The sequence below is a fragment of the Parasteatoda tepidariorum genome, chromosome 9 (genome assembly GCF_043381705.1).
Source record: "Parasteatoda tepidariorum isolate YZ-2023 chromosome 9, CAS_Ptep_4.0, whole genome shotgun sequence".
Classification (NCBI taxonomy): domain Eukaryota; kingdom Metazoa; phylum Arthropoda; class Arachnida; order Araneae; family Theridiidae; genus Parasteatoda; species Parasteatoda tepidariorum.
The window spans coordinates 53,779,297-53,794,125 of NC_092212.1; the positions used below are offsets into that span (position 1 = coordinate 53,779,297).

A 14,829-nucleotide genomic window follows, 5' to 3' on the forward strand; every position below is an offset into this window, starting at 1 on the left:
ATAAAACCGTATCAATCCAGCATAAAACTAGTAACCAAAGTAGTTTTTTAGCAATTTATTTGTGGGCTGGGTCATAATTGCTTGATTTATTTAATTCACCATTACTTTAGTTCAAAATAAAATTATTTAGTTATACTTTGAACTAGCATTGGTCATATCTATGATTAAACTAACAGTAATTAAAGTAAAGGCAAAGCAAGCCTGTCAAATTAGCAATGCCTACATTTAAGTTACCGTTTTTTATTTATTTACATCCTGATTCTGATTTTGTACGAATGCTTTTATGAATCACCCGTCCCCAAGGGGTTAACTGCAACAAAATCGCATATCACATAAGCTTTTGAATTATTTTTAAAAGTAGTGGGCTGAAAAATCTCTATACATTGAATTATTCAGGAATGTCTTAGGCCACTATTTATGTAAAAAGTGATAGAAATTCAATTCATTTTTATTTATTTATTGTCTCTTTAATTATTCAATCGTATCTACCACTATGACTTACATTTCTTACTAATCAAACACAAATATTTTTTGCAGTCACTTTGAACAGTAAACTGAAACAAATATGCTTTAAAAAGTTTCGAATTTTATTTTCTTATAATGGAATTCGAAATTTTATTCGTCAGCACTTTTTGCATTTTCAGTCGCCCGGGACAACCCTGATTCATTAAATCACGAATCCTACATTGAAAGACTTTGTTGTTGAAGTTTTTTATTATCAAGCAACAAAAAGATTAATTCTTTATAGATAGTTAACAAAAAAAGTATACGCTTATCGATCGTGTCAATATTTATTCTGTCTACCACAATACAACCACTGTTTTTCGCAAATAACGGTCAGAAGTGTTCTACATAAATTAAAAAAAGTGACAGCTTTAAAGATTTATTAAAAATCTTTAAATCAAAGAACATGTTTGGTTAAGCTATACATTAATGATTAAATGTCCAACTATTTGGATGCTATTATCGAATACGAGATAATGTAAGAAAAAGGAACACGTTAGAGCAAGAATGAATTATTATATTTCAGTAAGTAAATATTCTATTATAAAACTTTAACCCTGAACTTTAACCCTTACCGGTGCAGTGTAGTGATTCTGGAAACACTAATTCAACAAATGTTGCAAATCACTAGAAATGTAAGGCTACTCTGTAAAAAATATCCCGAAAGATTTCCATTATATATGGGGCAGCTATGGTGCATGTAATATTCAAACACGTTTCTGAATGTTTCGGAAACCTCTTTCTGTAATATTCAGATATATTTCACAATACTGCAGAAATATTTTGAACCATTAGTTTCAATTTCAAATTTCTTTTTTAAGTTTTTTTCTGAAGCCCCTTGTAGAATTAGGATACAAGTAGTGTCAATCGTCATTAATTAAAAGGAAATTGGAATAGCTCAAAATATGATTATATTTCCAAATTTAGCCACTGCTTTAACACGTTCATGCCGGGGTGACCCACCGGTGGGTCACGCTAGATTGTCTCATCGGGCGGCGCACCGGACAAAAAACTGGTAACAAATAAATTTGATTTTTTAGTTTTTTCCGGGAATAATAAAAATCCATAACTACCAATTGTTTTTAACGGATGCAATTTTTATATTGAATTGCTTCTTCGCCGTGATAAATTTCCTTACAGTGAATAGTTATTGTTGAGAATAGATTAACTCCTCCCGAATATTATCTAATATTGAAATAGTTCTTCTACCAGTATTTTCTCTTTTTCCGTGTGAACGTGTTAAAGCATTTTACTGGCCATGCTCGTGTCGTGTCATATCATGTCTGTAGAGGTTAAATTATTGTTGCAAAATCAATGTTATAATAAAATACTTAGCCACTTGTAAACTTTTTATTTACAGGTTTCATTGAAGCAACAAAAAGAATTTGAAAGCAAAATCAAAGACCTTCAGGAATTGTTAGAAAAACTTCAAAAGCAGCTAAAATCAAAAGAAGATACCGTTTCAAAGCTAGAAAAGGAAAAATCTGAACTTCAGAAGAAGCAACAGACTTTGTTAGACAAAGACAAAGAGGCGCTGGAAAAGACAGCACTGGAATTGACAAAAATGCGGACAAAGTTAGCCGAAATGCAAGCTTCTCAGGATGAAGTCAAGAATGAGAACAAAAAGCTAAAACAAGAGTCAAAAGACAGCAGCAAGGATTTGAAGCAATCTAAACAGGAATTGAAAGAAGCTAAAGATGAGTTAAATAAATTAAAACAAGAACTCCTAAAGAAGCAAGAAATAGTTCCTGACAAATCCAAAACCACTATAGAGCAGCTTAAAGCCAAGTTAGCGCAGTCAGAGGCTTTAGGTCAGGAGTTAATGGAAGAAAATGAAGACATCAAAAAGGAGGTTAGTGCATTAACATGAAAAATAAATATTTAGAAAATGTCATTTAATATGTTCTTAGAACAGGCTTTGTAAATTAAACTATCAGGGATTTTAAAAGTATTATGAAACAGTATTATGAACATTATTATCAAACAGTCTTTTTGAATCGTTTCAAAAGCATTGCTTTAGTTTACATTTAGTTATTATATTTTACGCATCAATGCCTAGTATACGTTTTTATGAAAATATTTAAAAAACGCATAATGTCACAGGAGTCACTTTTTTTACACTACCTGTTTTTTTTGTCTACCGCTTTTATTCAACATAGATTGCGTTAGTATTTTTGTTATCTTTTAACATATATTGTTTTTTCATATACACTGGTTATCATAAATTAAGGAAAAATCACAAAAATAGCGATAACTCTTTCAAAAGTAAGCCAAACCGTGCAAAATTTGCATATGTTGTCCACTAAGAGTAGCTGAGTAAAATTGCAATATGCAAATTAGTGGCGCTGCACTCGGCTTACGTCATCTGCCTGGAGCATAAAAGTCCAAGTTTGAGAGAAAGCACACAAATTTTACTGTGATTGCGACATTGAAAATCTGAGATAGCCAATTCGTAATAATGACCTCTAGGCATCATTTGCCTGAAGAACTACGATGGAGAGCCATCGGGAGACTAGAGGCAGGGCNATATTTTTTTTTCCAAAAAAATAATCATGTTTATTTATTGTTGTGATACTTTATATACAACGTTTTATTTATAAGCACAGTAATAAGCTATCGCTAGCTATCAAGATTATTTAACTCTACAATTTTTTCGAAAACATTTTAACTGCCATTTTGAAAATGACGATTGATGGTGGCATAAATTTTCCCCTCATCTATTTCATCTACTCTTAGAGTTTCAGCTTTGGTATGTTTATTTTTTTGTACTGAGTTTTCTTCAAAATTGAAGCACACAGAGAAAAATTGTTTCTTAATTGAAATTACACTTTCACACGGTACGCCAAGTACAGTCAAAACTAATTTATAACAAACTTAGCAAAATTTAATGCAATAGAGGCGTCATATAAATAAGTTTAGATTCTAAATGTGCAATAATGTGAAATACATGAACTAATTTTTGTTTTGCCAAACTTATTTTTCAGAAAAATCAGACTAAAAGTTATCATTAATTGATTCCCTCATGCAATAGGTTAGAGATTTGGAACAAGAACTTGAAGAACTACATGATAATTTCCGCGAAGATCAAGCTTCTGAATTCCGAGGTCTCAAAAAAGAGCTGGAGACGGCTACCAAGAACTGTAGAGTACTGCAGTTCAAGCTAAGAAAATCAGAGAAAAAATGCGAGCTTCTGGAATTAGATCGTCATAGTTTGGAAGACAAAGTAAATAAGCAATACTTATTTTATTATATTTTTCTAATTTTAGAAAGTGATGCTTGTCATAAATTATTCTGGTTGTATGGTAGTCATAAAGACACTGATATTGATATAATATTTTACAACTCTTCCACCCGAGAAACAATTTTACTTTGGCTTCAGCTGGGGTCAAACTTGGTTCAATATGAGTCCTATAAGAATATGTACCGAGGGACCAACATTGGGATGCCAAGATTTTTTAATATTGGTCCTAGAATGGCCTATATAAGACCTACATTAGCTCAATAATGATTATAAAATATCGGGTAAATCTGACAATTCTATGAAGGACCGATATTGGTTGTAAAGTGGCTGTAAAACATAGGGTGAATCGGACAATTCTATGAAGAACCGATATTGGTTGTAAAGTGGCTGTAAAACATGGGGTGAATCAGACAATTCTATGTAGGACCGATGTTGGTTGTAAAGTGGCTGTAAAACATGGGGTGAATCGGACAATTCTATGTATGACCGATGTTGGCTGTAAAGTGGCTGTAAAACATGGGGTGAATCGGACAATTCTATGTAGGACCGATATTGGTTGTAAAGTGGCTGTGAAACATGGGGTGAATCAGACAATTCTATGTAGGACCGATGTTGGTTGCAAAGTGGCTGTAAAACATAGGGTGAATCTGACAATTGTATGAAGTACCGATATTGGTTGTTAAGTGACTGTAAAACATAGGGTGAATCGGACAATTCTATGTAGGACTGATATTGGTTGTAAAGTGGCTGCAAAACATAGGGTGAATCGGACAATTCTATGTAGGACCGATGTTGGTTGTAAAGTGGCTGTAAAACATGGGGTGAATCGGACAATTCTATGTAGGACCGATATTGGTTGTAAAGTGGCTGTGAAACATGGGGTGAATCGGACAATTCTATGTAGGACCGATGATGGTTGCAAAGTGGCTGTAAAACATAGGGTGAATCTGACAATTCTATGAAGTACCGATATTGGTTGTTAAGTGGCTGTAAAACATAGGGTGAATCGGCCAATTCTATGTATGACCGATATTGGTTATAAAGTGGCTGTAAAACATAGGGTGAATCGGACGATTCTATTTAGGACCGATATTGGTTGTAAAACATGGGGTGAAACGGACAGTTCCATATTGAGCCAATATCGGCCCTTTGAACCGTTATTAAGTCATATTCATGAATATTGGCCCAATGAAGCCCCAAGTTGTTTTGCTGCTAGGGCAGTTACATAGAACTTAGTGCTACGAAAGCAATTGACAATGTGGTGTACATAATAATGTGTTTTTGCCCTTTAGTGGGCCATTTATTTCTAGCAAAGGTAGATTAAAGTTTTTTTGGAATTGAAATTGTTATAAGAATAGTAATTGATATTAGAAAAAAAAATAATTCAGTTTATAAAAATGCCATTTATTTGGTGGTAAGTATAATTAACACGACCTATTAGGAACTTATTCACTTTTATTTTTCGTTATTTATAAAATAAATTTTATAAATGATACAATCTTTAAAAGGAGTTATGCAATTTATAACTTATGTTTTCTTAAACTAAGAAATGGTTGCCAATTTTATTCAAACGCACTTAAAGAAAGCTAAGGTTATTAACAAATGGAAATCTAAATAAAAACTGGTAAGAAAGTTCACCATAGACTTAAAAATTGGTGTTAAGTGTACTTACCACGGTTTTAGAAAAGGTTAAGTATGAGTGAAGCTATATATATTCCAAAATAAAAATTTTAAGTGCGTTTATTTTAATATTTCTAAACTGGTGGCAATAATCAAATGCACTTTATGAATAATCGATTCAATGTTAGTCTATAATATACAGGGTTGCCAAGGGCAACTAAAAATGCAAAATGAAATGACCAATAAAATTCAAAATGTTATTAAAAGAGACTAAAATTAGCAACTTTTTACTGCATATATTTTTCAGTTTTCTTCTGAAAGTGAATGCTAATAATGTATTTGCTCAAAATATGATTAATTTGAAATGTTAGTCTATGACTTTTCATTTACATGTAGTGGTACTTTATTTCATTTAGTGGTACTTACGATTTAATAATTAAAGAGATAATAAATAAATGAAATTGAATTGAGATTTTACCACTTTTTATATTTTCAGTTGCTTGTGGCAACCCTGTATCTATGGTAAAAAGTTTCAATTTATATTTAAGAAATCTTTTTTGACGGTAAATCGCAATGGATCAAAACTTTTTTTTATTCTAAGTACGAATTTTTTATTGAAAAACATTCTGTATTATAATGAATAAATGCTTAAATGAACTCTTGTGGTCAAACCTTTGACGTAGATGGGACACCGGCGTCCATTTCATTTTTTTTTTGGCCCTCTAATTACAATTAAATATGTTTCAGTTTTTTTTTTAATTATGAAAACAATCTGATAATTACTAAAAAAACCTGTTAGATTATCAAAATTATGTTTGTACAAAAATATAAATTCCAAAAAAAAAGTACGTTGAAAAGTTTTTTCATTCATATTCAAAAATTTATCAATAAGTGATTTTGCAAATTAGAGAAATTTCAATGATAATTAACTGTTTCTTTAGATCTAATTAATTGCAAATAAATTAAAATTTTGAAAATTGTTGTGTGGAAGGGAGTTGTGTTTGGAAGATTTCACCTTCAACGCAGATAAAGACGCCGGTGTATTATCAATAATTGAATTTTGTAAATTATAGAAATTTCAATGATAATTAACTGCTTCTTTCTAAATCATCGCAAATAAATTAAAATTTTAAAAATTATTGTGTGGAAGGGAGCCGTGTTTGGAAGATTTCACCTTCTTCGCAGATAAAGACACCGATGTATTATTATCAATAATTGAATTTTCTAAATTAAAAAAATTTCAATGATAATTAACTGCTTGTTTAGATCTAATTAATTGCAAATAAATCAAAATTTTAAAAATTATTGTGTGGATGGAAAACAAATTTGGAAGATTTTACCTTCAACAAAAGACACAGATGTATTATCAATAATTGAATTTTGTAAATTAAAGAAATTTCAGTGATAATTAACTGTTTATTTAGATATAATTAATTGCAAATAAATTAAAATTTGGAAAATTATTGTGTGGAAGGAAGCCATGTTTGGAAGATTTTACCTTCAACTTAAGACATCGGTGTATTATCAATAACTGAATTTTGTAAATTAAATAAATTTCAATAATAATTAACTGTTTCTTTGGATCTAATTAATTGCAAATAATTTAAAATTTGAAAAATTATTGTGTGGAAGGGAGCCATATCTGGAAGATTTTACCTTCCACGCAGATAAAGAAACCGGTGCTTTATGCTTTATGCTTTATTTCATAACCCAAAAATTATTAAAATGCTAAATATAATATAATATTTTGTTCTAAATTAATACAAAAAAATGAAAAAACTTTGGAAAATATATTTAATAAAAATTCTGCGTTAAAAGGTTAAACTATATTAAGGAAGCAATTTTTTTTTTAGTCGAACTAAGTTTTGCAGAATATTTTTTCGAAAAAAGTTTCAAATCTGGCCATATTTTATTTCCTTCTCACCAACAGTGCTATAAAATGCTTCTTAATCAATTCAAGTTATATTTCTCCTCAGGTTAGAGAATACCAAGCTGCAGTTCGTCAAGACGTGGATAGAAGCAAGTTCAAGGAGTTGGAAAAGGAGCTTTCTTTGGCTCGTAACTTGACATCCAGCCTCAGCAAGGATGTTAAAGAACTGAAAGAAGCTCTTGTGAGGGCGGAAGCTGAGAACGATGCTCTGCGTCAGACTTCTGGAGGTGGTACAAGAAGCGTCACGCCAACGTCACAGGTGAGATATGCTCTACTCTTACAAAATGGATGACGTCACTTTATGTCTCACATTGATTTTTGTTTTACGACAACTGTTAAAAGATAGCTTGAGCAGACAGCAAAAGCAAATCATAAAAAAAGCAACATTTTCTTTCCAAATATTCTGTGGTGACAAATGGTGCACCCAACAAGATTTGTTCGTTGTGACAGATTTCCTTCATGTTTATATCAGCTTATGTTTCCATGTTCAAATGAAATATAGGTTAGCAATAAATAATGATAGAACTGAAATTCGAAGCAGCATTTTCACATGAAAATATGCATAAATAGATGCATTAATAATCATGAGATGTAGTGCATGTTGCAACTTAGCAATAAATAACGTATGTTTCATTAATGCTGAATTTAATAATCATAAATTATACTTAAGACGGTAATTGTTCAGACGTATGTTATGAATTTGTTATAAACTTAGGGCGACCATTTTTTTACCCATTTTGGGAAAATTTCTTCAAGTGGTAGCTAAGTTTATATTTTAGTGTTTTAATTTTTGTTTTATAATTTGATTTAAAGTTTTTTTTCGCACCACTACAATTAAATGATTTAAAAATTTATATATATAAAGGTGGTTTATCTAATGTTATCTCGTGGTAAAGTCTTTAAATTTTTTGCATAATTATTAATCACCAAATATTCTGAAAGTTTTAATTTTTAATTATCTTCCTCTCAATAAAACGTTTTGCAAAAAGCGTTGTAGTTGGTGGGTCTTTTAAATAGTTGCAAATGTAATAATAGGAATTCATAGTTAAAATAGTACAGAGCTGCCAACTTTCTACGCTTTTGGGGAAATTTCTGCTGGTGTTAACAAAACATATGTTTTTATGTATGATTCTTCTTTATGCAAATTTGATTTAAGGTTATTTTCCACACCTCAACAAGTAAATGATTCAATAGTTTATATGAAACGTCACTTTGTTCTAGCTCTCTCGGGGTGAGAATAAATAAAATGTTTCTGAAAATACCAAAAGTTATGAAAGTTTCAGGTTTTAATAGTCTACTACCCCATAAAATATTTTGCAAAAAGTGTAGTAGTTGGCAGCCCTGAATATTATTTAAATTTTGGACTATTTTGAAATAATTTTTAATCTTTCTCCCTTATCTTTTAACAAAATTCTTGCTATAATGTATCTTTGCCAACTTATACTGTTTTTTCTTCTAAATTTCCCAAGAGATAATTGAAATTTGAAATACGACTGTAAGTGAAAACATAAACAAAGTTTTTTTATTTTTTTTTCAGGGTTCAAACGTTCTATCGTTAAGATATATGATTGCTTTATTTGTATATATTGGTCAAATATATATTTAACCAAATTTGTAAGTTGAATAATCCAAAAGAAATTACTTACGAACGAAAAGAATTTATGAACTTTTGACCACTTTAAATTTAAAAATTAAGTACTACGAAATATTTATAAAGGTTATCAGACAGGAAACTATTACAATTGTTCAAATCAATTTAAATCCAGATAGTGTTGGGTTCATAAGTAACTCAAAAGAACTTAAAAAGTGGTATTAATTTCGCTATGAAGATTTAAAAGTTTCTTTGTTTAGTTTTCGTTTCAAAATATAAAAACATTTAAGCATAATGGCATCGGTTATATATACTTAGAGTAATTAAAATATTTTGGTAATTGCTAAAGTAATAAAATGCGGTTAATGTTTACCTAGTGTGCCCTGGTTTATATCATTCTACATATTATAAAATATGTATATTACTGCGTGATGTTTCATACAGTGCTGAATCAGACCAATAGCAGCATACTATAGCAGTGATGCGTCATATTCCAGACATCAATAGCGCATATGCATTTTCACCATACCGGTTTAGCTCAAGCTATAACTCATATTTTTACATCATGCTCTTATCACCCTACTGCATATAACTACACAGTCAGAACCTCAATGATCATCTATCCATATGAATACTCCTTTAATTCATTTGCATTACACCACCTCATCAAAACACCATGAAGATGAATGGGAAAAAAGCCACAAGCTGCCTCAGGTGTCCAGATGTTTAACACAGTTCAACGCAATGCATAAGATTATGAATATATACGACTTTATAGTACATGTCTACAAAGTGCAGATGAATCGGTTGGTGGCTCTTCGCCCAAAATATCGAGTTAACAACAATATCCAGCATACAATGCTGTGTTTAAGTTTTAACAAAGCATACTAGCTTACTTATCTGTAAAGATTTTTAAATTTGCATATTACTAACACTTTGAAAAATCCTTTTTTGAAAATAGTTAAAATTGCAAAGTACGAAAATTGAGTAGAGAATGATTTTAAACTTTTGATCGAATCATTAGGTTAGCAGGCAAGGTTTTGTGCCAATATCATTAATCAGGACACTCTCGAAATTTAATTGAGCGTTTGGATAATCTTTGAAACAAACATCAAATTTGAACTCGATTAGTTCTCACAATACTCGCATTTTCACATTAATTTAATTTAGAATACTTTCATTTGTTGAGTTAGATTTGTTTCTAGATAATAAATATACTTTAAAAAGATATTTTAAGATATGGATACTTATTAAATGAATTAAATAATCAAATAAGTTAAAATAAACATGAAAAAAGGTTTAACGGCAGATAGTACTATTAAATGCTGCACAGTGGGCCAGCATCCAAGGTTTCGTTACCAAAATTAGTATTTCGATAAAATTTGTTTCAAAATTTGGGTTTTTTTACTTAGGGGTTTTTATGTGCAGGTAAATTGAATCCATAAAAATTTTAAATTTTTTGGAAAAATATCCAAAAAAAAAACAAAACAAAATGGCGGCTGAAATATGACGAGCAAAAATGAAAAAAAAAATAATATAGTACATTTAAATAATTAAATATAGCAATGAAAATATAATAATTTTCGTAATTTTATATTAAAAATGAAAAGCAAATTATATTTCTGAAGTAATATTACAAAATAACGCGAATACATGAAAAAAAAACATAATTTTTGTTTTTCGGTATATTTAGTCCACCTTTGCAATACGGGCAAAATGGGGCAGGTTTTTTCGAAAGAAGAAACATCAAGAAGATAACAAAAAAAAAAGTTTAGCTAATTACCTCGTGGAACTTTTTGGAACAAAGTTTCGAAAGTCATTCAAACATTGTAGAATGTCAAATGATAATATATAAACTATAAGTTTGTCAAGAGTACTAACTAATCCAACAAATTGAAAAATTGTACTATAATTTCAGACTAATTACTCTGATAAAAATGTAACAGTAAGGTGAAATTCCTCTATATATTTCTGAAATTAAAATTTAAAAGTTACATTAAAAATTTTTTTTTAAACATATTTTTCATTACATTGTACTGTCGTCGGTCCAAAAAGTAAATTATAATGTTTGGAATGATTATGAATACTTAATTTGGGCATATTAAAACTGCCTACGCATATTTTAGTTGAAAATTTAATTTTTGACAAAGATCATGGTCTTCTGGCCCACAGTGTGCTGGTCAGATTGAAAAGTTCTTAACTTATGTAGTGCGCTTTCACCTTCGTAGACGTATTTTTTCCTGTAATATAATAATTACCAGTAGTAACTCGTACGGTTGTTCTGTTGGCTTATTTTTTAGCGTATCTTATATATCAGTGTTCCCCAACCCCTGGTCCGTGGACCAGTACCAGTGCGTGGATCAAATCATACCGGGCCGCCCATTTCATTAAAACTGAATTTAAATTCCTAGGTTTATACACCAAATTAAAAATATCTGTGTTCCATTAAAATTTTATTTATTTAAAAAAAGGGGGCTCCCGAAGGTAGTGACATAAATGTTCTTAATGTTTATAAAGTATCATTGTCTCCAATTACCCCCAGATGGAATCGTCTCTAAGCAAAGAAATAAGCCCAGGGTTCTCATTGATTTAACGTTCTAGTAAGTTAAAATGTTAAATCCCTTTATATTTATTTTTTGGTGCAACTGTATTTTATTTTGAAGGCATGTTTAAATACAATTAAATTAAAATTAATAAATCAAATTAATCTTGAATATAAACAATCAATGCCCCCCTCCCCCAGCGGGCTGCGGTAAAATTATCAAATGTTGACAGGTCCGCGGTGATAAAAAGGTTGGGGAACACTGCCTTAAAGGGTTAAAAATCGCCAATTTGGCAACATTTTTCCACTTAGAGGAAAATTTTCAAAATTACTTCGCAAATTTTTATGAGCAGATGTAATGCAACATTGGAGTGAGTTTTTATATATTAAAAAATTAGACTACAAACGCTTTTATTTTCCCCAAACTTAGGTTTTTAGGTTTAGGTTTAAGTTCCCTGCTTACAAAAAATTTCCTACGAGCAGAGCGTCTTTTTTTCCCCAGCTGTTAGGCGAACTCTTTGAACACTTTGTGGTGAAATTGCAGAGGAAAATTTTTCATCAAATTCTGCAGAAATTCTTTTTACAGATGTAAAACGTGGATTTTTTGAAATTTTTTTTTAAACTATAAACTTTTAATCATTTTCCCGGAAAACGTTTTTTTTTTTTTACCTTATTTTTGATCTGATTTTATTAAGCATTTCATTACATACTGTACAGTAGAATGAGATAAATGTACTAATTTTGTGATATTCCGAACTGATTTTCTACTAATATGACGAAAAAGAATCAATTTTCGAATGCTAATCATTGTTTCTTTACAACTAGAAGTCATTTTATAAATAATAAATAGAACATTGCGAAGTAAGCAGGAAAAAGTGAAAGATAAGACATTTTATAAATGCTTCTACAATGAAAAAAAAATAATAATAAAGTGTCTGATTATAAATGTAAAAAAAAGAAGAAAAGAAAAACAGCTGGAGATGATAAATTTTATTTTCTATTTATACGAAAATATTTCAGACCATGATGAAGAGAATTAGGGGAAGAGGCATCACTTCGGGTTTGAAAACATATGTGAGTTTGAAATGAATAAAACCTGTTAAACTTTTTATGTAACTCGCACGTCATAAAAACGTTTTTACTTTTTTCTTTATTGAGTAAAACGGAACAAAATATTAATATTTTTTCCTACAAATTAGAAATTGTAAAATGAATTCCATAGAATAAACAAACGTTATCTGTCATTAAGTCTTCAAACAAAAGATTCAAATAAATAAAAACTTTGTTGTAATATTTGCAGCTATACGTATAATAAATATATATTACTTAAATAATTATGATAAATTTATAAATAATTATTACAAATAATTATTATAAATAATTAAAGTTTCATCGGACATCCCATTAGGTTTGATAAGTTATAATCTAACCTGCCTCCTAAAACAGTGATTTCTCCCCCTTTTTATCTCTTTTAATATATGAATAATAAAAGCATATTAGCAGACAGAATTATAATATATAAGCAGACCGAAATCCAGAACTATATAGTACTTAAGCGGACCAAAATACGAAAATTGTGAAAAAATATCGACTTTGTTGCTGGTGCTGCTTTTTAGGAACGATTTTATAAAATAAACTTGAAGAATATAGGTGTAAAATGTGTATGTATAGAATGCGACTAGCAATTTAAATTTTCGCATTTTTTTTTGGAGAATACTTTATGTACTGAGAAGACATGGTTAAGGCTTTCAAAACTGAACTCCATAAATCGTATCCGATGATCATCTTAGACCAAATTAAACCAAAGTTCTGAAGACAAATTTGCACCATTTGGTTACAGTCCAGTCCCGTCGAGAGTGACACCACTCCAAACAGAAGGAACGGTGGGTAACAATCCTGCCTACGCTGTACAGCAGCACACTACTTCTACAGCCGTCGAGACGGTATGCTCACCCTAATATTGATTGACACTATGACACATAATCAATCACCCCTCATATTGACTTAAGGTGCCTTGACAATCAAGGTGCACGCTCGTGACATACTCCAGTCACATGTGTTGCCATTATGATCAGGACTCCCAGGAGTCATTTTTCATCAAGATAATGTTTGGTCACACACGGCAAGAGTATTACAGAAATACTTCTGTCACATTTACACCCTTCCCTAGCATACTCGAGTCACAGATTCGTCACTGAGAGAGCACATCTGGGACCACCTGTGATGGCATATTGGACAGCCTCCGAGTTTTGTCGATTTAGCGGTGGTTTTACAGTGTCGGTGAAACTAGATGTCAAAGAACATCATAAAGAACTTGGATTCCTCATGGCTCAGGAGTTAGAGCTTTCGCCTCCAATGAGGCGAACCTGGTTCGAATCCCAGTCGATACAAATTCCGCATTCAGCTTGCACCGGCCACAGTACTGACGTGAAATATCCTCAGTGGTAGACGGATCATGGGTTAGACTTCAAGGAAAAAAGTCACAATTTAAGTGCCTTACACTTGAAGTAAGGCGATGATTTTAAACTATATATAATCTTGCCCTGAAGAATTATCTATGCCATAGAACAGAGAAGACCCTTGCCGTCAGGCTAATCCTGGGAGGCTCACGCGGTCTTCCTCTCCATGTAACGCAAATGTGGGTTAGCTCCATCAAAAAGTCCTCCACGAAGGCAAATTTTTCCCAATACTCGATCAAGGAGTTCCTTTGTTTTCTAGATTGGGTTCAAAATTACAAGGCTACGGAGTGGAACTTTAGTAGCCGAAAACCCATGAAATTGGATCGGCTGTTCAACAACGGTTATAAAAAGTTATAAAATGTCCAACTGTAACGCATTCTGCATTAATGCCAGAGGTGGACCAAGACGGCAATAAAGCCTTCATTCATTTGTATTTTTAATTTTTTCCTGCAATGAATGATCATTTTTCCTTGATATCACTTACTTATATCAACGTTGTACCAACGTGCGTTTAATTTCGTTTCATTCTGACAACTTTTACTAGGTTTGCTAATTTTTAAGGTAACGAGGTGTATTGTATATAATATTATATTAAACTATAATGTATTGAAATCTTCAGAAACTTTAGACTACTAGAGAGCAGGGCTAAAGAGAATACAAGGGCTAGTTCACTCCGCTCTTAGAGCTGAAGCTACGATTTCCCTCCTCATGACGTCACTGTGTCCGCAGATCTCGGAGATCGCAAGCAAAGATATGATAACTTTGCATCTTTCTCTTTGTAAAAATAAGTTAGACTTTTTCTGGTTATTAGCCTTCAAACTTTACGTAATTAACACATTATTTCCGTTCATAAACATAGTTCAAAAAAACTTTTTTGGCCATTATATTAAAAAAAAAAAAACATTTTAAACTTATAAAAATGTTTTACTAGTTGGCGAAAAT

The 14,829-nt window shown here is 31.1% G+C and overlaps 1 protein-coding gene across 1 annotated transcript in view; it reads left to right on the plus strand.

Moving 5' to 3' along the window:
* LOC107455690 (uncharacterized) overlaps window positions 1–14,829 on the plus strand; it is a gene marked incomplete in the record, with an annotated part of 93,926 nt that overhangs the window by 14,024 nt on the left and 65,073 nt on the right. The window contains 3 exon segments of the mRNA XM_071185941.1: window positions 1,865–2,356; window positions 3,536–3,727; window positions 7,342–7,554. Of these exon segments, the coding sequence (XP_071042042.1) occupies window positions 1,865–2,356; window positions 3,536–3,727; window positions 7,342–7,554 (897 nt within the window).